The following is a 25374-nucleotide window of genomic DNA, read 5'->3' as shown; positions in this document are numbered from 1 at the left end:
TTAATCCTGGCTTCCACCTTTGAGACGCCAACTTTTGCATTTGAGCTGAAGTGGCCCTTTAAGACTGAGTCGAAACTTAAACCACTGGTGGGGGGCATCAGAGACACTGCGGTTATATTTCTGGAGCCTTCAAGTAGCATGTGAGAATCCCCTGGGGAAACGAAGCCGTCAGATGTTTCTGGGCTTCTCCAGCTTTTTCCCACCACAGTGTCCTGCAAGGACACACAGAAGGAGCTGCACCTTCCCGAACGGCCGCCTTGAACCCTTGTCATGTCGAAGCACCTGGAATACACCTCCTACCCAAGGGACTGTCCCACGATGGAGAACTTGGAGAGGCAACTCATCTGCCCCATTTGCCTGGAGATGTTCACCAAACCCGTGGTCATTCTCCCGTGTCAGCACAATCTCTGCCGGAAGTGTGCCAATGACATTTTTCAGGTGAGTTGTGGGGGAGAAACCTTTCAAAGCAGATTATGGAAATGTTCCTCCGACATGACTCTCAAGAGTTGGGAGAGCCGAGTTGGGTCAACCCTTTGGGGACTTTGGTTAAGATGCCGTCAGAGATTTCAAGGATCACAGCGGAGGGGAGAACCAGGTGGATGGGATCGTATCGTCGGTGTTTGTGGGTGGCTGTAATTTGGTCTTTTTCAGAGGGTGAGTACAGTTGTTGTCCTTTTTACAAACGACATTGCGTCTACTTTAGACTTTGTATTTCATGTCTTAACTACTTCAGAAAGACAGGAAACTGAAATCCAGCAGATCAGGAAAGGAAAAAAGAGTTCAGAAATTAAGGCTCGGGTTCCTACATCCAGAGAAACTTTAGTAGAGCAGTGTCACCCAACCTTAACCATTTTAAGATGTGTGGACTTCAACTCCCAGAATTCCTCAGCCAGCGTTGCTGGCTGAGGTATTCTGGGAGTTGAAGTCCACACATCTTAAAAAGGCTAAAGTTCTGAACTGCCGGCCCGACGCATCATCCAGAAGCCACGCCACCCCATTGCCGGCAATGGCGAAATCGTCCTGATATGTTGCACGACGTCACATGACGTCACGAGTTTGACATGTCTGCTTTAGAGGAACTGCAAGGAATGCTGGGAAGGATTCCTTCTGAAAATAAATTACTCTGATTCTCATGGTTCCGACAGATGAAACTCTTCAAAGAACTTTCAGGCATTGTTTACCTTAAAAAATCTTTATTCGAGCAGCATAGCATCGGCACATGCATAAGCGAAGCCAAAATCTGAATTCCCCTCCCCTTAGCACATAGTATCAAACACAATTCCCTCCTCTAATTAACAGTCATAAATCACATTCTCCACAATTAGTTTGAAATGCAGGCTTTCCCTCCAGTTCTCCAACCTGCCATTTCTTATCATCTCTTATTTCAAAAGCCCTAAGTTCACACTCTATTACAATATTATTATGTCTAACTAACTCCCATCACACTGATATTAGATACACTCAACCCCAAGGGCCAAAGTCTACTTATTTGCCATGTTCGATGCTTTAAGAAAACCTATTCTACATTTCCATATTTCTTGGAGCAGGGACAGCCTCCTTTGTGGTCAAAAATACCCAAGATGGCAGCCACAATCTTCCTATCTAAGCCCCACCCATTTTTTAAAAGGGGGCAGGGCTTTCCTGGTTTTGACCACCATCTTGACTTTCTTTAACACACCCTTGACCTGCTTGGAGTAACAGGGACCTGTATTAGTGAATTCAGATCAGGAAAACCACAACATAGAGTGCCAGTTTGGGCTACTGGTTAAGGCACCAGACGAGAAAGCGGGAGCCTGTGAATTCTAGTTCCCCCTTAAACGTGAAAACCAGCAGGATGACTGGGCCAATCACCAGGAGATTGTGCGTTCTAATCCCGCCTTAGGCATGAAAGCGGGTTGGGTGACTTCTGGACAGTTACCAGGAGACAGTAAGTTGTAGTTCTGCGTTAGGCAGAAAAGTCAGCTGGTTGCTTTGGGCTTGTTTCTTTTTTTCTCTCCCTCCCTTCCTCCTCCTCTCTTGCCTTCTCTCTTTCTCCCCCCGTCTCTCCCCGTCTCTCTCCCCATCTCTCTCCTCCCTGTCTCTCCCCCTTTTTCTCCCTCCCTCCCTCCCTCCCTCTCCGTCTCTCTCCTTCTCTCTTTTCCCCTCCCTCCCTCTCTCCCCATCTCTCCCCCCTCTCTTTTCCTCTCCCTTCCTCCCTCTCTCCCCCCTATTTTTTCCTCTCCCCCCTCTCTCTCTCCCCATCTCTCCTCCCTCTTTTTCCCTCTCCCTCACTCTCCCCATCTCTCCTCTTTTCCCTCCTTCCCTCCCTCTCTCCGTCTTTCCCGCTCTCTCTTTCCCTCTCCCTCCTTCCCTCTCTCCCCATCTCTTTTTCCCCTCTCCCTCCCTCCCTCCCTCCCTCTCTCTCTCTCTCTCTCTCTCTCTTTCTCTCTCAGGCCAGCCCACCTGACAGGATTTAATTATTTGTTTGTTTATGAGAATTTATGTTGCTGCCCACCTACTCTCAGGGACTCTGGGCTGCTTACCAAATAATAATAACAACAACAACAATAAGCAACCCAAGACACAAACGGTTGAAACAATAGCCTAACAAAGCCAGGATGCAAATAAATAAATACACATCTGATTGAGACCTGCCACCAGTCTGGCCTTTTTTCTTTGTGCAATATATACCATCGAGATTTCTTCCAAGAGACAGTTGTGGCACCAAGTCCACAATTCCTGAAGGTCGACGAAAGCTTTCGTTCTCAGTCTTTTGTTTTCCCCTTGGGGATGACCGACACCTGCCTTTGCGCTATTGGATATCACGGCTCGGCTCCAGTCAGTCGGTCGGTCTTTGGCATTTGGATTCCTTGCAAAAAATAATATGCTCTTTTGCTGGAGCAGATCTAGTTAGGCCCCTGCTAACCCCCTGGAGGGGTGTGCATTGAGCCATTGACCTTTGAGAGGCCTGGGCTGCAAAGAAGAGGGACGTCTTTCAAATTCTGGAACTGTTGGCTTTGCCCTGGTTTTGAAAGGTGAGACGGGAAGAAATTTGCAGCAGGTTGGAGAAAGCGTTCGACCGTGTTTCCCGAAACTAAGGCCTACACCAACAATAAGCCCTAGCTTGATTTTTGGGGGGTGGGCCTAATATAACCCCTATTCCAAAAATAAGCCATAGTTTTGGTGTGAGGCACACACCTAAAAATCAAACTGGGTTGGGGGTGTGGAGCTGCCCCACCCGCCCCGCATCCGCTTCCCTTGCAGCCAGGCCTCTCCTCGCCAGCCCACTTCTTCTAAGGCCTCTTCTGCAGCCAGGCCTGAATTTCTTAGTCATAGGGTTTTCCGGAAGGCCTCTGCAGCCGAGAACCAAGAGATGGACTCAATCCGTAGCTTGGTTCTGGAAGACCTCAGCAGCTGAGCACCAAGCACAGTACTTGCCTGCTTAGGCCTTCTGGAAAGGCCTGACTGCAAAATGCAGGCCCGAATGCAGCTGCAGAACTTCAGCCCCAGAAGAAGTGGACCGGCTGGGTGGGGCTGTCGGTGCTGGAGGTGAGGTAAGGCCTACTCTGAATATAAGTCCTGGTGCCTCTTTTAGAGGGGGGGGGAGACCCAGTCTTATTTTCGGGGGAAACATGGTAACATTTGAGTTACAGAGAGCCAAAGCTTGCTAGTTTTCTCTTTCCTCCAGTCTCTGTTTCTATGTGAGTGTCTGTTTTCAGAAACATGGGCAACTTAACCTACCCAAATAACCCACTTAAGATGCGGGGTGGGGTGGGGTGGGGGGTTAGTTCCTCACAAAACCACACTACAAAGAAGCTAAACAGGTTGGATTTGCTTGGGATAAGATGTCTCAAGGTGATCAGTTATGTGGGCTCAACTTGGTCCCCTTCTGAATTTTAAGTGGAGGATGATTTTGGGATTAGTCCAAAGGACTAAATAATATCTGATGCCCTTGAAACACACCCCAAGAGACCACCTGATTCCTTCCTTCCTCTCTCCCTCTCTCCCTCCCTCTCCCTTCATCCCCGCCCTCTCTCTCTCCCTCTCCTTCTCCTTCTTCTCCTCCTTCCTCCCTCTTTCCTCATTCCTTTCCCCTCCCCCTTCCTTCCTCCTTCCTTCCCTCCTCCTCTCCTTCTCCAGCTCCTTCTCCTCCTTCACCTTCCTCCCTCCGTCTCTTTCCTCATCCCTTTCTCCTTTCTTCCTCCTCTTTCTCTTCCTCTCCTTCTCCAGCTCCTTCTCCTTCTTCCCTCTGTCTCTTTCCTCATTCCTTTCCTCTTCCCCTTCCTCCCTGCTTCCCTCTTCCTCTCTCTTTCCTCCTTCCTTCCTCCCTCCCTCCCCCTTCATCCCCTCTCTCCCTCTCCCTTCCCTCTCCTCCTCCTTCCTCCTTCCTCATTCCTTTCCCCTCTCCTTTCTTCCTCCCTCCTTCCCTTCTCTTGCTCTTCCTCTCCTTCTCCTCCTCCCTCCCCCGTCTCTTTCCTCATTCCTTTCCCTTTCCCTCCTCTTTCTCTTCCTCTCCTTCTCCAGCTCCTTCTCCTTCCTCCCTCTGTCTCTTTCCTCATTCCTTTCCTCTTCCTCCCTGCTTCCCTCTTCCTTTCCCTCTCCCTCCTCTCCTCCCTCCCTCCTCCCTCCCCTCTTCCTCCCCTTCCTCCCTCTCTCCCTCTCCCTTCCGTCTCCTTCTTCTCCTTCTCCTTCCTCTTTCCTCATTCCTTTCCCCTCCCCTTCCTTCCTCCCTCCTTCCCTTCTCTTGCTCTTCCTCTCCTTCTCCTCCTCCCTCCCCCGTCTCTTTCCTCATTCCTTTCCCTTTCCCTCCTCTTTCTCTTCCTCTCCTTCTCCAGCTCCTTCTCCTTCCTCCCTCTGTCTCTTTCCTCATTCCTTTCCTTTCCTCTTCCTCCCTGCTTCCCTCTTCCTTTCCCTCTCCTCCAACTCCTCCCTCCCTTCCTCCCTCCCTCTCCCTTCCTCCCCTTCCTCCCTCTCTCCCTCTCCCTTCCGTCTCCTTCTTCTCCTTCTCCTTCCTCTTTCCTCATTCCTTTCCCCTCCCCTTCCTTCCTCCCTCCTTCCCTTCTCTTGCTCTTCCTCTCCTTCTCCTCCTCCCTCCCCCGTCTCTTTCCTCATTCCTTTCCCTTTCCCTCCTCTTTCTCTTCCTCTCCTTCTCCAGCTCCTTCTCCTTCCTCCCTCTGTCTCTTTCCTCATTCCTTTCCTCTTCCTCCCTGCTTCCCTCTTCCTTTCCCTCTCCTCCAACTCCTCCCTCCCTTCCTCCCTCCCTCTCCCTTCCTCCCCTTCCTCCCTCTCTCCCTCTCCCTTCCGTCTCCTTCTTCTCCTTCTCCTTCCTCTTTCCTCATTCCTTTCCCCTCCCCTTCCTTCCTCCCTCCTTCCCTTCTCTTGCTCTTCCTCTCCTTCTCCTCCTCCCTCCCCCGTCTCTTTCCTCATTCCTTTCCCTTTCCCTCCTCTTTCTCTTCCTCTCCTTCTCCAGCTCCTTCTCCTCCCTCCCTCTGTCTCTTTCCTCATTCCTTTCCCCTTCCCCTTCTTCCCTGCTTCCCTCTTCCTCTCTCTTTCCTCCTTGCTCCCTCTCTCCCTCTCCCTTCCCTCTCCTCCTTCCTCCTTCCTCTTTCCTCATTCCTTTCCCCTCTCCTTTCTTCCTCCCTCCTTCCCTTCTCTTGCTCTTCCTCTCCTTCTCCTCCCTCCCTCCGTCTCTTTCCTCATTCCTTTCCCTTTCCCTCCTCTTTCTCTTCCTCTCCTTCTCCAGCTCCTTCTCCTCCCTCCCTCTGTCTCTTTCCTCATTCCTTTCCCCTTCCCCTTCTTCCCTGCTTCCCTCTTCCTCTCCCTCTCCAGCTCCTTCTCCTTCTTCCTCCCTGCCTCCCTCCCTCTTCCTCCTCCTCCTGCTCTCCTCCTTCCCCTTTCCCCTTTCCCCTTCCCCCTCCCGAAATGCAGCTTTAACCCACCAGACATGGTTTCAGCTGTACTTGAGCGCTCCACGGGGAACTCTCCATACAGCAGTGGTTCTCAACCTTTTTAATGCCGCGACCCCCAACCGGTCGTAAGTCGAGGACTAAACAGGTCATCAGTCTACGACTAAATGGGTCGTAAGTCGAGGACTACCCAACCGGTCGTAAGTCAAGGACTTTCCCTGCCCGGGAGCGCCGCGCATGCGTGGTGCTGCCCCCTGCGCCGGCCAAGGCGTAGCTGGCAAGCAGCAGAGACGGCGCAGGCCGACCACCGGCTGGGCCACCAGCTGGCCCAGCCCGAGGGAGGTAAGGCACCCGCCGGAAAAGGAGGAAAAAATGGCAGACAGCCTTGCTTGGCGACCCCCCGTGAAATTTATTTATTTATTTATGAGACTTATATACCACTTTAAGTGCAAGCACTCTGTAAGCGGTGTACACCAGTAAGCAATGTATATATATATATATATTACATTGCCCCCAACAATCTGGGTCCTCATTTTACCTACCTCGGAAGGATGGAAGGCTGAGTCAACCTTGAGCCGGTGAGATTTGAACCGCTGACCTGCTGAACACAGTCAGCTAAAGTGGCCTGCAGTACTGCACTCTAACTGCTGCGCCACCTCGGCTCTGGGGTCGCGACCCATAGGTTGAGAACTGCTGCCATACAGCAAAGCTGCCTCAAAGCGAGCATCTACCTTACCTATTGGTGTATTGATCCTCCCGGTCTGTTGCACCCCGCAGTCTCGAGGGACCACTCTGGGCTCTGCAGGGAGATTCCGCTGCCCATCCTGCCGCCACGAAGTTGTCCTGGACAGACACGGCATCTACGGCTTGCAACGGAATCTCCTGGTGGAGAACATCATCGATATCTACAAGCAAGCGCCAGCAAGCGGACCAGAGAGGTGGGCTGCCTTCTCAGCTGTTCTGGGGAATCTTTCACCCTCATCCCCAAATGCGGACGGATTTATTTATTTATTGGTTTGTTAAACTCCTTTGCCGTCCCATCTCGCCAAGGGGTTATTATTCCAGCTTGCGAGATCCGGGTAGACTCTTCAAAAGGGGGCAGCAGATTTGACCCAATCACAGAATTAAAGAGGATTTGGAAACCTTGGGGAGACCTATTCTTCCTCCCGTCGTATATTCTTTTCTTTTCTCCTCTCCCCCCAATATTTTTCTTTCTTCTCTAACAGACCTCTGTTAAAAAGCGAGCACGCAACTTGCGAAGAGCACGAGGAGGAAAGGATCAACATTTACTGTGTGACGTGCGCTGTTCCCACATGCTCCCTGTGCAAGGTTTTCGGGGAACACAAGGAATGTGAAGTGGCTCCACTCTCGGACATCTACACAAAGCAGAAGGTGCGCCCCTGCCTGCCAAGGCAAGGCAAGGCAAGGCAAGGGGAGGCGAGGCGAGGCGAGGCAACCTTTATAGTCACAATGGCACACAATGGCACACTGTGCACCAATCACCAGGAGATGGTGAGTTCTAGTGCTGCCTTATGCATGAAAGCTGGCTGTGTGACTTTTTGGGTCAATCACCAGGAGACCATGAGTTCTAATCCCACCTTTGGCATGAAAGCCATCTGGGTGATTTTGGGCCAATCACCAGGAGATGGTGAGTTCTAGTCCCGCCTTAGGAATGAAAGCCAGCTTGGTGACTTTGGGCCAATCACCAGGTGTCTGTGAATTCTAGTCCTCCCTTAGGCATCAAAGTCAGCTTGGTGACTTTGGGCCAATCACCAGGAGATGGTGAGTTCTAGTCTTGCCTTAGGCATCAAAGCCAGCTTGGTGACTTTGGGCCAATTACTAGGAGATGGTGAGTTCTAGTCCTGCCTTAGGCATCAAAGCCAACTTGATGGCTTTGGGCCAATCACCAGGAGACGGTGAGTTCTAGTCCTGCTTTAGGCATCAAAGCCAGCTTGGTGACTTTGGGCCAATCACCAGGAGACTGTGAGTTCTAGTCCTGTCTTAGGCATCAAAACCAACTTGGTGACTTTGGGCCAATCACCAGGAGATGGTGAGTTCTAGTCCCGCCTTAAGCATCAAAGCCAGCTGGGTGACCTTGGGCCAGTCCTTCTCTCTCACCCCACCCCACTCCACAGGGTTGCTTTTGTGGGGAAAATGGTAAGAAGAAGATGTTTGCCGCCTTGAGTTGTTTACAAGAAGATAATAAAGGTGGGGTGTGTATAAAATAAATACAGATCTTGACCGCAAGGCCGTCTGCTCCTATCTAGGCGTTGCTGACCGATGGAATCGGGACTCTTGTGGCAGCCAATGACAGGATCCAAACGTACATGGAGGAACTGCAAAGCAAGGGCAGGAATGTTGAGGTAGGCCCCGATTCATCTTCCTTTTTTTTTTTTTTTTCTGAAAACCAGGAATGGCTTCCAGACTTCTTGACACCCCCAAACATTTCCAGGGACTGCATTCACACAAGATAATTAACTGGAATAGAGAAATACAGGCAGTCCTCAAGTTATGACCGTAAGGCTGCCTGCCCAACCCAATGACCGACCCGATCTTATGACATTTTTGCCGTGGTCATTAAGTGGATACAGTGCTCATAAATGTGAACCCCTTGTTGGCTACAGGCATGGTTTTGCTGAAAACCAAAAATGCTGTTTTTTTCTCAGCAAAACTGTCATAAAACGCGGTCATGTGACCACTGAATGTTGCAAATGAGCCAGTTTGGTCTAGGTCAGGGGTAGACAACCTTGGCTCTTTTATGACTCGTGGACTTCAACTCCCAGAATTCCTGAGCCAGCCTGGCTCGGCTTGGAAACCTCTCCCTTTTCCCTCAGCGTGGCTGGCTCAGGAATTCTGGGAGTTGAAGTCCACGAGTCATAAAAGAGCCAAGGTTGCCTACCCCTGGTCTGGTGGTTAAGGCATCAGGCTAGAAAGCAGGAGACAGTGAGTTCTAGTTCCATCTTAAGCACAAAAGCCAGCTGGGTGACTATGGGTCAATTACCAGGAGACAGTGAGTTCTAGTCCCACCTTAAGGATGAAAACCAGCTGGGTGACTTTGAGCCAAACACTAGGTGATGGTGAGTTCTAGTCCCACTTTAAGGACAGAAGCAGGCAGAGTGACTTTGGGCCAATCACCCAGAAACGGTGAGTTCTAGTCCCATCTTAAGGATGAAAACCAGCTGGGTGACTTTGAGCGAATCACCTGGAGACGCTGAGTTCTAGTCTCACCTTAGGAATGGAATCTGAGTGGGTCATTTTGGGCCAATCACCTGGAGATGGTGAATTCTAGTCCTGCCTTAAGGATGGAATCCGGCTGGGTGATTTTGGGCCAATCACCCAAAGACGCTGAGTTCTAGTCCCACCTTAGCCTGACTCACTTAGCAACTGTCTTGCTTAGCAATGGAAATTGTAGCCCCAATTGTGCTTGTAAGTCAAGGACAATCTGTAATATATTTCTTCACCCTCTTAAAACTGCATATAAAAGATGAAGCTTGTAAGGATATATAAAAAAATAGAAGTTGCAAAAGACTTTTATCTAAATTTATTTGATGGCGTCATACTAGGTGTGATTCAGGATGAATCAAGTATTTATGAAGGTAACAAGGGGAAAAACATCTCCCCAGTGCAATTTGAAATTTGAGTTCTTTCAAGTTCCCTCTCCCCCTTCCTACTTCATTTGATTGTAAATAAATGGCTTTTTAAAAAAAAAAAATCAAGTAAATGAAGCCAAATAAATCTCCGGAACAAGTGTGTGAAATTTAGATACTTTTCAAATGTGTGGTACTAATCGCTTTTGTTTTAAAATATATATATATGTGTAGACATAATTTATCCTCCAGGAATTAAAATCTATCATGTATTTTTAAAAGTATGCTAACTCTTTTGGTTAGAAAGCCATCCAGGCTGATGAATTAAAAAAAAGTAGAATCAGAAGGATGATTAGCAAGAAACTCCACAGTTTTTAAACAGGGACTAGACCGCAAACATATGCAGTGGGCATCCTCACAAAATGGCTACATTTTGACATCCCCAGAGTGTACTGTTGGGCAAAGCCAGCCTCAGTAACCAACCATGGCTTAAAGTTTTATTATTATTATTTTAACAGAGTACAATAATAATTATTCAATAAAAGCATGTTGTCTGAGTATCTTATTCACTAATACAAAGTAAATTCCTAATCCCTAAATCTTTTCTCTAACCATTGACAAAATAGGCCCCAAGTTTAAAAATATTCTGTTTCCTTCTTTTTCTTTCAACCTTAAAGTGAGTCTGTCCATTTCCGCACAGTCTAATATTTTTTTTGATGATTTCTTCTTCTGGTGGTATTTCTTCGTTCTTCCAATATTGTGCAAATATAATTCTTGCCGCTGTTATCACATGTTGAATCAAATATGTACTTTGCTTATCAAGTTTTTCTGGTATTATACCTAGTAAAAAAAAATTCAGGTTTACAGTCTATGTCAGGGGTAGGCAACCTTGGCTCTTTTATGACTTCAACTCCCAGAATTCCTGAGCCAGCCATGCTGAGGGGAAAGGGAGAGGTTTCCAAGCTGAGCCATGCTGGCTCAGGAATTCTGGGAGTTGAAGTCCACGAGTCATAAAACGAACCAAGGTTGCCTACCCCTGGCCTAGTCCATTCCACCTCAGCAACTTTAAGATGTGTGGATTCCAACTCCTAGAATTCCTGAGCCAGCCATGCTGAGGGGAAAGGGAGAGGTTTCCATGCTGCACCATGGCTGGCTCAGGAATTCTGGGAGTTGAAGTCCACGAGTCATAAAAGAGCCAAGGTTGCCTACCCCTGGTCTATGTGTTTCTCTAACATTTTTTCTAATCAAGTGTGGATTATTGTCCAATATCTCCTTGCTTTAATACATATCCACCACATATGATGATAAGTACCTGGTTTGTGTTTACATTTCCAACATTTCTCTGACATGTTTTTAAACATTTTTGCTAATCTTGTTGGTGACTAATGATTTATTAGACCAGTGGTTCTCAACCTGTGGGTCGGGACCCCATTTGGGGTCGAATGACCATTTCACGGGGGTCACCAAACAACGCAGTCCACCATTTTTCCCCCTTTTCCTTAGCTGTGCTACTCCCTTTTATTCTATTGGCTTTTGAAAGCCAATAGAATAGACTCTTGAATAGAGTCTAATTCTATTGGCTTTCAAAAGCCAAAAGGAATTGTCCAGGCTGTCTCTGCCCTGCTGAGCCCGCCAAAAGTCCCATTCTGCAAACGGTGCTGCACCAGTTGAATAGTCCTCGACTTACGACCGGTTGAGTAGTCCTCGACTTACGACTGGTTGGGGTCGCGGCATTAAAAAGGTTGAGAACCACTGTATTAGACCATCTAACCTGGCTGTATTGCCTGACCCTTCTCTCTTGAGCAGGCAAATTGCAACGCTAAGAAGCAGGCCCTGTGTGAGAAGTTTGACCGCATGGGGGCTATTTTGGAAGAGCGGAGAAAGATCATGCTGCAACGGGTCACTTACGAACAGGAGCGCAAGACCCAGCATCTGAAAGGGCTGAGCAAAATTTGCAGCGACCACATCGAATCTTCTTCCAAGCTGGTGGACACAGCCCTGCAATCCATGGAAGAGCCTCAGATGTCCGTTTTCGTCCAAGTAAGGGCCCCGAAACCAGCAAAATGTAAAATATATCAAAGGTATCCTCGACTTAACAACTATAATTAAGACCAAAGGTGTCCCAAAAGTGCTTTTTTCAGGAAGCAACTGGACGTTCTTGTTTTTCCTTTGAAGATGTTTCGCTTCTCATCCAAGAAGCTTCTTCAGGTTCTGACTGAATGGTGGGGAAAGGAAGGATTTATACTCCTTGCAGACAGCTGGTCCTTTGCCTTTTTTTAGAGAGGTGCAGGCTGTTGGGGATGAGTCTGTGTTGTCTGCATCTCAAACTGCAAATGGTTCTTGTATTCTGCTGTGTTTTCTGGAAACCCGTTCCGGAAATCCAAGTTTGAGATGCAGACAACACAGACTCATCCCCAACAGCCTGCACTTGTCGTCAACGGAGAAGGGACCCAGGGCAGAAAACATCCCCTGCAGCCAAGAAAGCTCTACACCAGAGGTCTTCAAACTTGGCCCTTTTTGTGACTTGTGGACTTCAACTCCCAGAATTCCTCAGCCAGGCACTCTGACTGAAGAATTCTGAGAGTTGAAGTCCACAAGTCATAAAACGGCCAAGTTTGAAGACCCCCTGCTCTACACACATTTGCACTACTCAGGTGATCCTGAGGACACAGGTAAACTTCCAGGTGGCCTCAACGACTCTCTAAAACAGGGGTCTTCAATCTTGGCCCTTTTATGACTTGTGGACTTCAACTCCTAGAATTCCTCAGCCAGGCACTCTGGCTGAAGAATTCTGGGAGTTGAAGTCCACAAGTCATAAAACGGCCAAGTTTGAAGACCGCCTGCTCTAAAAGAAAGCCTGGTAGAATTTCAAGCACTGTCACAAAATGGCTGCCCTACTCGTTACGACAGTAAAGATGCTTCTAAGCTAAGCTCAACTCTGGTAACTTCAAAGATAAATCCGGGTAAAGTTGATGATTTGGGGGGATCACATGACCCCGGGACATTGCAACCATCATAAATATGAGTCAGTTGCCAAGCATCTGGATTTTTTATTATGTGACGGGCATACTGCAACGGTCGTAAATGAAAGACGGTCATACGTCACTTTTTTCAGTGCTGTTGTAACTTGGAATGGTCACTAAATGAACTGATGTAAGCTGAAGACTAACCTATGATGTTTTTTGTATTGATCTTTTTGTCTCCTTTTTTCCCAATATATCAGAATGCCAAAGTTCTCATCCAAAGGTGAGTAGGATTTACTCCCTTACAATATCCATGCCTTTGGGAATTGAAAAAAAAAAAAGAATCAAAGGTTTCCACCTGTAACTTCATCCCTCTTCCTTGCAGGATTATGGAGATGAGCCACAGCTACCAAGCAGAAGTCCTAGAACCAGGATATGACAACATGGAGCACTACGCAGTGGATTTCAATGTGGAGGAACGAATCCTGTATCAACTGGATTTCATTAAAGGTCATAGAATCACGGAAACATGGAATCTTTGGGCTGGAAGGGACCCTGGAAGATCTTCTAGTCCAGGGGTCTTCAAACTTGGCCCTTTTATGACTTGTGGACTTCAACTCCCAGAATTCCTCAGCCAGGCACATGTGCCTGGCTGAGGAATTCTGGGAGTTGAAGTCCACAAGTCATAAAAGGGCCAAGTTTGAAGACCCCCGTTCTAGTCCAATCCTCTGCCCATGGCAGGAATCCTTATACCATTTCAGACAAATGACTGTCCAGTCTCTTCTTGTAAACCTCCAGTAATGGAGCCCCCCACAATTCTGGGAGACAGTCTGTCCTCCTGATGAATCATTCTCAGTGGTAAGAAAGCCTTTCAGGCCTTCAAAATGAAAATTAAGAGGATTGAAACCACTTCCACGTTTCATCCAAAGCACCTGAAGGTAGGACAAGAAACAACGGAGGGAAACTAACCAAAGAGAGAAGCAACCTGGAAGTAAGGAGAAATTTCCTATCGGTGAGAACAATTAATCGGTGGAACAGCTTGCCTCCAGAAGTTGTGGGTGCTCCAACACTGGAAGTTTTCAAAAATAGAGTGGACAATCCGGAATGATATAAGGCAGGGGTAGGCAACTACAGTAAGGGCCCTTTACAAGCTCTGAGCGTCAACTCTCAGAATTCCCGAGCCAACATGGCTGGTTTAGGAATCCTGGGAAATTGAAGTCCACAGCTCAAAGGAGCCATGGTGGCCCACCTCTGGTATAGGGTCTCCTGCCTGAGCAAGGAGTTGGATTAAATGACCTTGAATGTCCCAACTTGGTTAGTCTGTATTCTATTTAGCCGATCTTGGTCTCAAGGTTAATACTTTTAGAAGCCCAAGAGAATAAGATGGGATTTTCCTGGCTTCAAAATATAGTAAGGTTACTACTACGTGTATATTTTAGGAAGGGAAATCCGTAGGTGCTACTTAAAAGATATCTCAAGGACCCCAACCAGCCACGTAAATCTGGGATATTGATGGATAGGAGGGGTAGCGTGAAGTTCCTAATGGCCAGAGAGATCCATGCGCCAAAGAAGTCAATATTTGAATGTCAGCCAAAGGCATTTTCAACCTGAATTACACCAATGTTGCACCCACGCGGTGAGGTCAATAGAAAGGGTGAGTCTTAAGAGATATTGAAAAAAAAATAAAAATAAAAAAGTTGGAAGGGATGTTGGAGGTCATCTAGTCCAACCCTCTACTCAGGCAGGAAACCCTATACCATTTCAGACAAATGGCTGTCCAGTCTCTTTTTAAAAACTTCCAATGTTGGAGCATTCACCGCTTCTGGAGGCAGGTTGTTCCACTGGTTAATTGTTCTAACTGTCAGGAAGTTTCTCCTTAGTTCCTGGTTGCTTCTCTCCTTGATGAGTTTCCATCCGTTGCTTCTTGTCCTGCCTTCAGGGGCTTTGTACAATAGCTTGACTCCCTCTTCTTTGTGGCAGCCCCTGAGATACTGGAACACTGCTATCATGTCCCCCCTCATCCTTCTCTTCATTAAACTAGACATCCCCAATTCCAGCAACCGTTCCTTATATGTTTTAGCCTCCAGTCCCCTGATCTTCTTTGCTGCTCTTCTCTGTACTCTTTCTAGAGTCTCAACATCTTTTTTACATAGGGGTGACCAAAACTGGATGCAGTATTCCAAGTGTAGCCTTACCAAGGCATTGTAAAGTGGTATTAACATTTCACGTGATCTTGATTCTATCCCTCTGTTAATGCAGCCCAGCACTGTGTTGGCTTTTTTGGCAGCTGCAGCACACGGCTGGCTCATATTTAAGGGATTGTCCACTAGGACTCCGAGATCCCTCTCACAGTTGCTACTATTGAGCAAGGTACCCCCTATATATTATACCTGTGCATTTGGTTTTTCACAACGGGGACTTTCTCGTTGTTGTTTTTTCTTTGAAAGCGTTTCACTTCTCACCTAAGATGCTTTTTCAGTTCTTCAGAACTGAAGAAGCTTCTTGGATGTGAAGCGAGACCTTTTCCAAGAAAAAAAAAACCACACATACAGAAGAAAGTCCAGTTGCCTTTTGGAAAAGGGGTCTTTGGGACTTTGATGTTCATCCCACCAACATCTGTCTTTGCTCTAGTTGAAGACCCCGAATTGGCGGCTGAAGAAGAAGGGGGCTGTGGGGAATCAGAAGACACTTTAGGAGAGACGGAACCAGAAGGTGGTGAGAGGGAAGAGGACCTCAACGACCCTTTTGCCCTTAGACACGAAGACCCGTGGCAAGGACTATCTCCTCTGGTGAACGGGACTCGGAACTGTGCTGCTGTTGGGGCAGGAGCGTCAACCCCAGAGGCCACTGAATCTCTAGTTGAAACTAGTCAAGAAAGCCATCTATGGGCCACCCAGCAGGTAAGATCCAAATCCCAGTCTCCTGATCCAGAAATCCCACTCTAAAAGCTGGAAGCCATCTGTGCCAACTCCATCCTCTTGGTTCTTCCGCTGTCGTCTTCTTTCTTTTTCTACTTTCTTTTCCCTTTTGCCGAATTTGACTTTTATGCGAAATTTCTCAGTTCTCACTCTCCCGGTTTGTGCACTTGAGGAGCAAGCCTTACTCCCCTCTCTCCTGCTTTGCTCAGACACCAGCTTGAACATCGTGTTAGTGGGCACCACTAAGAAGGATGTATAGAAACTGGAAGAGGTTTAAAGAAGGGGGATAGGGGTGATCAGGGGGCTGGAAACTAAGTTTTAGAAGAGAGGTTTGAAGGAAGGAGATAGTTTTGACCCTGAGAATAGAAGACTGAAGGAAAACACGATTGCCTTCTCTGTGTATGTGTGTATGTGTGTGTATGTGCATACACACCCATTCCTCTATCCCTCCAACCCTTCAACCATCCATCCCTGCATCCCTCCATGAATCCATGAATCCATCCCTCCAACCCTCCATCCATCCATCCTCCAACCCTCCATCCATGCATCCATCCATCCAACCATCCATCCCTTCAACCCTCCCTCCCTCCCTCCATCTATCCATCCATCCAATCCTCCATCCATGCTTCCAATCCTCCATCCATGCATCCATCCATGCATTCGTCCATCCATCCCTTCAACCCTCCCTCCCTCCCTCTATCTATCCATCCATCCATCCATCCATCCATCCATCCAATCCTCCATCCATGCATCCAACCATCCATCCCTTCAATCCTCCATCCATCCACCCATCCATCCATCCATCCAAACATACATAGATTCATTCATCCTATTCAACCATCCATTCATTCATCCATCAATTCAACCCTCTATCTATCCATCCATCCATCCATCCATCCAAACATACATAGATTCATTTATCCTATTCAACCATCCATTCATTCATCCATCTCTATCCCATCCATCCACCCATCCATCCAAACATACATAGATTCATTCATCCTATTCAACCATCCATTCATTCATCCATCAATTCAACCCTCTATCTATCCATCCATCCATCCATCCATCCAAACATACATAGATTCATTCATCCTATTCAACCATCCATTCATTCATCCAATTCAACCCTCTATCTATCTATCCATCCATCCATCCATCCAAACATACATACATAGATTCATTTATCCTATTCAACCATCCATTCATTCATCCATCAATTCAACCCTCTATCCATCCACCCATCCATCCATCCATCCAAACATACATAGATTCATTTATCCTTTTCAACCATCCATTCATTCATCCATCAATTCAACCCTCTATCTATCCATCCATCCATCCAAACATACATAGATTCATTTATCCTATTCAACCATCCATTCATTCATCCATCAATTCAATCCTCTATCTATCCATCCATCCATCCATCCATCCATCCATCCATCCAAACATACATAGATTCATTTATCCTATTCCATCCATCCAAACATACATAGATTCATTCATCCTATTCAACCATCCATTCATTCATCCATCTTCCATCCCCCCATCCATCCATCCAAACATACATAGATTCATTCATCCTATTCAACCATCCATTCATTCATCCATCAATTCAACCCTCTATCCATCCATCCATCCAACCAACCATCCATCCATCCATCCATCCATCCAAACAAACAAACAAGCAAACAACTGTCTACTGCATTTATATGGCCATCCATGACCATGAGCCATGGTGGCGCAGTGGTTAGAATGCAGTACTGCAAACTACTTCTGCTCACTGCCGACTGCCAGCAGTTCACTAGCTCAAGCAGTTTGGCAGTTCGATCCTCACTGGTTGGAGGGATGGATGGATGGAGGGTTGGAGGGATGGATCCATGGATGGATGGAGGGATGCACTGGCTCATTTTACCAACCTTCCATCCTTCCGAGGTTGGTAAAATGAGGACCCAGATTGTTGGAGGCAATAGGCCGACTCTGTAAACTGCTTAGAGAGGGCTGAAAAGCACTGTGAAGTGCTATATAAGTCTAAGCGCTACTGCTATTGTTATCCCTCTCTTGGAAGTGATTCTGGCAGTTTACTACTCTTCAAACACCTGAAAAATGGTTTCATAGAAGAAGCTGAGGACACAGAATAATTAGTTCAGTAATCAGGTTAACCATGAATGGTCTTTGATGTTGGTATGTTAGTTAGGTTATCATATGCCCAATGATTCTTATACCCACACCTTTCAAATTCCTGATACAGATAGTCCTCGACTTTCAACCACAACTGGGACCAGAACATCTGTTGCTAAGCAAGGCAACAGTGTGAGTCACACCCAATAATAGATGGTTCTTTCCCCCAAGTTCCTCGATAGATCAAGATTTTATTGTAATGTAGCCTGTTTTGAGAGACATGTGAAGTGAAGCCCTGGCGATTTGCTAAGATTTAAGTTCGATGTGTGATACACAGGCAGTTAAGAAGCATTTTAGAAACTCTACACTCTTTCTACAAGGAAATGGGTAGATTGATACCTTTTCAGTTCCCTCAAACTAGATTTTTTTTAAAAAAAAAAAAACAAATCTATTGTAGATTGATTTATGCCAGGTAATCCGATATAGACATCACAACATTCTCAAATCTAGGATTTTGTTGAATATCCAGATTTACGCTCCTTTTTCGTCTCCTGGATATGCATATATTTTTAGACTCAGCTGGATGGAGGGCTCCAGGTGCTTGACTCCAGTTCGACATCACCTCTGCCTGAGGCTGACCGAGCAGACAATGTACCTACTCAAAGCGTGGGGCAAGCGCCTGGAGAAGATTTCAGCACCACGGACAGCTCAGCAGAGAACGAAGAGGATGGACACGGAATGGCATCAACTGCCAGCCAGGTTGGGTACCATATTAGCCAATGATATTCCTCTGAGCGTTTGGATGAAGTCAGATCAAGACACACACAAACACACACACACACACACACACACACGCACAAAGTTTGCTGGGCCCTGTGAAAAACCATATGCCTTTTTAAAAGGCATTTTAAAAGCATTTGTTTCCAGCAGAGGTAATCCTAAAAGCTGCTTTTTCAAAAGGCAACTGGACTTCCTTGTTGTTTTTCCTTAAAACCTTTTCGCTTCGCATTCAAGACATTTCTGAGAAAGGTGAGAAGCAAAATGTTTTCTAGGGAAAAAAAAAAAACCAAGCTCCTTTGGGACCACCAGGATTATGAATCTCTATAGACATACAGTATAAATAATAATGATGATGATGATGATGATGATGGTGATGAAGTTGGAAGGGACCTTGGAGGTCATCTAGTCCAACCCCCTGCCTTAGGCATGAAAGCCGGCTGGATGACTTTGGGCCAATCACAGGAAGCAGTGAGTTCTAGTCCCGCCTTACGCATGAAAGCCAGCTAGGTGACTTTGGGCCAATCACAAGGAAGCAGTGAGTTCTAATCCCGCCTTATGCATGGCTGAGTGACTTTGTGCAATCACAGGAAGCAGTGAGTTCTAGTCCCGCCTTATGCATGAAAGCCAGCTGGGTGACTTTGGGCCAATCACCAGGAAGCAATGAGTTCTAGGCCCGCCTTACGCATGAAAGCCGGCTGGGTGACTTTGGGCCAATCATTAGGAAGCAGTGAGTTCTAGTCCCGCCTTACACATGAAAGCCGGCTGGGTGACTTTGGGCCAATCACCAGGAAGCAATGAGTTCTAGTCTCGCCTTATGCATGAAAGCCGGCTGGGTGGGCCAATCACTAGGAAGCAGTGAGTTCTAGTCCCGCCTTAGGCATTAGCTGGGTGACCTTGAGCCAATTTCTGTCTCTCAGCTTAACCCACTTTACAAGGTTGTTGATGTGGGGAAACTAGAAGGAGGAACATGTCTTGAATATCTTTGCCACCTTCAAGATAGAAAAATGTGGGTTAAGATAGAAAAATGTGGGGTAGGCAGAATCACCACCAGATGGATCTGTAGCTGGCTGACTGGCCGTATTCAGCGTGTGGTCCTCAATGGAACCGCATCTACATGGAGGGAAGTGTGGAGTGGGGTGCCCCAGGGCTCTGTTCTGGGCCCAGTGCTCTTCAACATCTTCCTCAACGATTTGGACGAGGGGATAGATGGAGAACTCATCAAATTTGCAGACTACACCAAGCTGGCAGGAATAGCCAACACTCCAGAAGACAGGCTTAGGATACAGGAGGATCTGGACAGACTAGAACACTGGGCGCTATCTAACAAAATGAAATTCAGTGGTGAAAAAAGTAAGGTTCTACATTTAGGCAAGAAAAAACAAATGCACAGGTATAGTATAGGGGGTACCTTGCTCAATAGTAGCAACTGTGACATGGTAGCAGTCTTCCAATATCTCAGGGGTTGCCATAAAGAAGAGGGAGTCAAGCTATCCTCCAAAGTACCTGAAGGCAGGACAAGAAGCAACGGATGGAAACTAAGCAAGGAGAGAAACAACCTAGAACTAAGGAGAAACTTCCTGACAGTGAGAACAATTAACCAGTGGAACAACCTGCCTCCAGAAGTGGTAAATGCTCCAACACTGGAAGTTTTTAAGAAGAGACTGGACGGCCATTTGTCTGAAATGGTATAGGGTTTCCTGCCTGAGCAGGGGGTTGGACTAGATGACCTCCAAGGTCCCTTCCAACTTTATTATTATTATTATTATTATTATTATTATTATTATTATTATTATTATTATTATTATATTATTTGTAAAAATAATAATTTGTGGGATATAAATAAAAGAACTAAGTTAGTAAAATTAGAAAAAAAAATCTGTCTTGATGCAGGGTTTGGTGTAAGATGTGACAGAGATAAATTGAAAGATTTTTTTAAAAAAAACAGCTACAGCAGGGATTTCAGAATGCTCTTTATTGGTGTGGCTAGGGAATTATAACAGAAATCTTAAAAGCCTACAACAGACATTAAAGGCAAGCAGAGCTTTGATCACATCCTATGACTTTTTAACACTATACCCTGATGACACCCCCCCCCCTTCCCACTGTCATCTCCAAGCAGCTGGAGAGATCTGTATAGAGTTGATTGCAATGAGTCATTAGGATGAGTAATTAAGGATACCGGCCATGAATTAACCAGGCTCTCTGCTGAAGCTGTAGGTTTATTAATACATCTTCTACACGATAGCAGTCTTGCAGTATTTGAGGGGCTGCCACAAAGAGGAGAGGGTCAACTTATTTTCCAAAGCGTCAGAAGGCAGGACAAGAAGCAACGGATGGAAAACAACCAAAGAAAGAAGCAGGAGAATTAAGGAGAAACTTCCTAATAGTGAGAACAATTAACCAGTGGAACTACTTGCCTCCAGAAGTTGTGGGTGCTTCATCACTGGAAGATTTTAAGAAGAGATTAGGCAACCATTTGTTTAAAATAGTATAGGGTCTCCTGCTTGAGCAGGGGGTTGGACTAGAAGACCTTCAAGGTGCCCTTCCAACTCTGTTATTCTGTTAAGTTGGCCGTAGCTATCTCTTGTCTAGCGAGTTCTGGAAGTTTTGTGGCAAAAATAAGTGGTGTTTTGGGCCACAATTCCTAGCAGCTGGATCTTGCTCCTTTCCCTCCATTATGAATAAAACTCTGGACATTTGAGAAGGATAAAATGGCAGTCCATAAGAGTGGACACAGCATTGTTTGGGGAGGAATAAATGCTAAAGTAAAAGGGTCGGCAGTTGAGCTATATCTAACCCTGACCCACTAGTTGCAAACATGAATACACCACACAGCCCTAACCCTAGAACGGTTGCTGGACTTGGGTATGTCTAGTTTAATGACAAGCAGTCTTCCACTATCTCAGGGGCTGCCCCAAAGAAGAGAGAGTCAAGCTATTCTCCAAAGCACCTGAAGGCAGGACAAGAAGCAACGGATGGAAACTAACCAAGGTTAGAAGCAGCCTAGAACTAACTAATGAAGAGAAGGATGAGGGGGGACATGATAGCCATGTTCCACTATCTCAGGGGCTGCCCCAAAGAAGAGGGAGTCAGGCTATTCTCCAAAGCGCCTAAAGGCAGGACAAGGAGCAACGGGTGGAAACTAACCAAGGAGAGAAGCAACCTAGAATTAAGGAGAAACTTCCTGACAGTGAGAACAATTAACCAGTGGAACAACCTGCCTCCAGAAGCAGTGAATGCTCCAACACTGGAAGTTTTTAAGAAGAAATTGGACAGCCATTTGTCCGAAATGGTATAGGGTTTCCTGCCTGAGCAGGGGGTTGGACTAGATGACCTCCAATATCCCTTCCAACTTTATTATTATTATTATTATTATTGATCATCGCACAGTCAGCCAGATGTTCAGACTGGATTTGGCATTTTGTCTACCTATCGAGTCCTTACCCAGGACCTGGGATAGGCAAATGTGGATGTTTGATGGTATTACAGATATCGTCACAGGATGGAAACAGTTCCTAGTAAGGCTGCCTTTTGCAATTGACTAATAGCAAATTTGTCAATGCCAATGGTGTTCAAATGGTGCTCCAGTTGTTTTGGGATTGCACCCAAGGAGCCTATGACTATTGGTACTACCCTTGCTTGCCTTTGCCACAGTCTTTCTATTTCTATTTGTAGGTCTTTGTATTTTGTTATCTTCTCCAGTTCTTTCTTGTCTATTCTGATTATTATTATTATCGATCATCGCACAGTCAACCAGATGTTCAGACTGGATTTGGCATTTTGTCTACCTATCGAGTCCTTACCCAGGACCTGGGATAGGCAGATGTGGATGTTTGATGGTATTACAGATATCGTCGCAGGATGGAAGCAGTTCCTAATAAGGCCGCCTTTTGAAATTGACTAATAGCGAATTTGTCAATGCCAATGGTGTTCAAATGGTGCTCCAGTTGTTTTGGGATTGCACCCAAGGAGCCTATGACTATTGGTACTACCCTTGCTTGCTTTTGCCACAGTCTTTCTATTTCTATTTGTAGGTATTATTATTATTATTATTATTATTATTATTATTATTATTATTATTATTATTAAGTTCCTAATAGTGAGAACAATTAACCAGTGGAACTACTTGCCTCCAGAAGTTGTGGGTGCTTCATCACTGGAAGTTTTAAAGAAGGGACTAAACAGCCATTTGTCTGAAATGGTATAAGGTTTTTTGCCTGAGCAGAAGGGGGATGGACTAGAAGACCCCCAAGGTCCCTTCCAATTCTGTTGTTCTGTTACTCGGTTATTGCCACAGAATTTTATGGCATCTGGTTTATGTTTGTGATTTCTTGTGGACACAATCCTAGGAAGAATCTTTTGACTTTTGCTCTAGAGTTACAGTCACACAACAGACTTCGTGATGAGTATACTTCCGTATTACATTTATGTCAATTTTCTGGGCTCACATAAGACACATTAAAACAAACTAGCCAAAGAGGCTGGGTTCACATAATGCCCTAAGATAGGGGTCCCCAATCTGTGGGCCGTGGCCCACTGTCGGACCATGCCCTATTTGCAATCAGGCTGGGTGAGTGGCAGGCCAGCTCATATGCGCACAACCCCACTCGCAAGAGCGGCGCCCCAAAATCCTCTCTTGGGTGAGGGGAGCTGTGCATGTGCCTGCCCGGTTCCCCTCTCCCCCTCCCCCCAGCTGGACCGCCAAGCCTCTTGCTCCTGATGCTCCAGAAGCAGAGCAGTGAGAGCAGAGGCTGAGCTGGACGAGAGCGCCCTGCTCAGCTTCGTTGACATTTCATTACCGAACTAGGTAACATCATCAGCGCAAGTAGTGTGAGTAGCACTGATGATGCTACCTAGTTGGGTAATGAAACATCTGCAAGCCAACAACTAACTCAGAGAGCATCAAGGACTCCACAGTCATCGTCCTCTTCCTCCTTCACTCTGCAAACCCCACTCCCTTCTAGCACTGATGACGTTACCTAGTTGGGTCATGAAACATCTTCAGGGAAACCGATCTCAGAGAGCACCAAGGACCCCACAGTCCTCCTCCTCCTCCTCCTCTCCCTCCTCCTCCTCCTCCCCTTCCTCCTCCTTCTCCTCTTCCTCCTCCTCCTCCTCTGCAAACCCCACTCCCTTCTAGCACTGATGACGTTACCTAGTTGGGTCATGAAACATCTATAGAAAAACCAATCTCAGAGAGCACCAAGGACCCCACAGTCCTCCTCCTCTTCCTCTTCCTCCTCTCCATCCTCCTCCTCCTTCTCCTCTTCCTCCTCCTCCTCTGCAAACCCCACTCCCTTCTAGCACTGATGACGTTACCTAGTTGGGTCATGAAACATCTACAGGGAAACCGATTTCAGAGAGCAGCAAAAACCCCACAGTCCTCCTGTTCTTCTTCTTCCTCCTCCTCCTCCTCCTCCTCCTCCTCCTCCTCCTCCTCCTCCTCCTCCTTCTCCTCCTCCTCCTCCTTCTCCTCTTCCTCAAACCCCACTCTCTTCTAGGACTGATGACGTTACCTAGTTGGGTCATGAAACATCTACAGGGAAACCAATCTCAGAGAGCACCAAGGACCCCACAGTTCTCCTCCTCCTCCTCCTCCTTCTCTTCCTCCTCCTCCTCCTCCTCCTCCTTCTCTTCCTCCTCCTCCTCCTCCTCCTCCTCTTCCTCCTCCTTCTCTTCCTCCTCCTCCTCGCCCTCCTCCTCCTCCTCGCAAACCCCACTCTCTTCTAGAACTGATGACGTTACCTAGTTGGGTCATGAAACATCTACAGAAAAACCGATCTCAGAGAGCACCAAGAACCCCTCAGTTCAACCTTGAGCTACCAGTGTTCTCTTCCATCAGGAAGCTTCGTGGTGTGACCTTAAGTCTAGAGCTTCTTGTTTCCATCCTTACTTATGGAAGCCATTCTTGAGTCAAATCCCAGCCTTTCTGTCTTTTTCAGGCTTCCGACTCCAGTACCCCAGCTGACCGATGGAGAAGTGAGGACTTCACGGAACCTCTCCTTAGCAGCTTCTTCAACCCTACCCTTTGGCTCCATGATTAAGACAAGTTGGTGGAAGAGCACCACGCTTCTCTTGGTCCGTGTTGGAGACTTTTTTTTCTGCTCTGCAAGCATCTGAATTTCTAGCAGGGTTTGGGACATCATCATCCCGGTCAAATCTTCCTGCAGGAAGACGAGAAGCTCTGTGGCAAGAGATTACAGGTTGTCCCTGACTTACAACCACAATTGAGAGCCCAAAATTTCTGTTGCTAAGCGAGACGTTGGGTAAGTGAATTTTGCCCCATTTTACAACCTTCCTTGCCACGGTTTTAAGTGAATCACTGCAGTTGTTAAGTTAGTAACGTGGTTGTTAAGCGAATCCGGCTTAAGCACTGACTTTGCTTGTCGGAAGGTCACAAAAGGGGGGTGTCACAAAAGGTGTCACATGATCCCGGGATGCGGCAACTGTCATAAATATGAACCAGTGTCTGACCGTTGATCACATGACCATGGGGATGCTGCAACGGTCATAAGTGTGAAAAAGGCTCATAAGTCACCTTTTTCCGTGCTGTTGTAACTTCGAACGGTCACTAAACCAACTGTTGTAAGTCAAGGATTACCTGTACAAATTTTGAACTACAGTGTCATTAGAAAATGAAGTATATTTAAGAGTCATTTTTATGGCCTGGTGGAATTTCAAGCACTGTCACAAAATGGCTGCCGTACTAGTTGTAAAAGTAAAGATGCTTCTGGCGAAAGAAAAATCAGGTCCGGTTCCAAGCTGGGAATAGAAAATGGAGGCTGGCTGCTTAGGAAAGAAGCTTCTTTATTGATGAGCAGAACCAGCAAGAGCATGCAGTTCTGGGACAGCTAACAAATTGATTCGATGAGTGCAAGGATTTTTATACAGTTTTACAGCATTTTGTAATTGGAGGCTTGCTTTGTGTGCTTTTGTTATTAGATTTGTTTAGCTTGTTTCACAAAGGTTAGCAATGGGTCTGAAATGCTGGCTTCCTTGAGTTTCAATCTCGTCAAATAGATGTCATTCTTTTTTATCCCCTTATCTTTATTCCGTCTATTTCTTTTAGCAAGCTCTCTTTGGGAATCCAATAGCAATAGCCAGGTGGTTTCATGAG

General features: G+C 46.5%; 1 protein-coding gene across 1 annotated transcript; it reads left to right on the top strand.

Moving 5' to 3' along the window:
• Window positions 1-24576, top strand: LOC120300658 (tripartite motif-containing protein 54-like). Its single transcript, XM_039326958.1, has 10 exons — window positions 1-438; window positions 6663-6823; window positions 7112-7277; window positions 8153-8248; window positions 11279-11512; window positions 12696-12718; window positions 12821-12945; window positions 15067-15335; window positions 18051-18236; window positions 24200-24576. The coding sequence occupies exons 1-10, from the start codon at window positions 271-273 to the stop codon at window positions 24299-24301; spliced, it is 1530 nt and encodes a 509-aa protein (XP_039182892.1). The 5' UTR covers window positions 1-270; the 3' UTR covers window positions 24302-24576.
• The last annotated feature ends 798 nt before the right edge of the window (window positions 24577-25374 follow it).

The sequence above is a fragment of the Crotalus tigris genome, unplaced genomic scaffold, assembly GCF_016545835.1.
Source record: "Crotalus tigris isolate CLP2741 ecotype Arizona unplaced genomic scaffold, ASM1654583v1 scf7180000024347.1601321, whole genome shotgun sequence".
Taxonomy (NCBI): domain Eukaryota; kingdom Metazoa; phylum Chordata; class Lepidosauria; order Squamata; family Viperidae; genus Crotalus; species Crotalus tigris.
This window is presented reverse-complemented; position numbering and strand designations above follow the sequence as displayed.

Excerpts from the sequence above, each read along its gene's own strand:
- LOC120300658 (XM_039326958.1), top strand. The coding sequence starts at position 271 with ATGTCGAAGCACCTGGAATACACCTCCTACCCAAGGGACTGTCCCACG. Across the intron at positions 11,513-12,695 it reads AGATGTCCGTTTTCGTCCAA|AATGCCAAAGTTCTCATCCA; the intron begins GTAAGGGCCCCG and ends CCAATATATCAG. Across the intron at positions 15,336-18,050 it reads ATCTATGGGCCACCCAGCAG|ACTCAGCTGGATGGAGGGCT; the intron begins GTAAGATCCAAA and ends ATATATTTTTAG.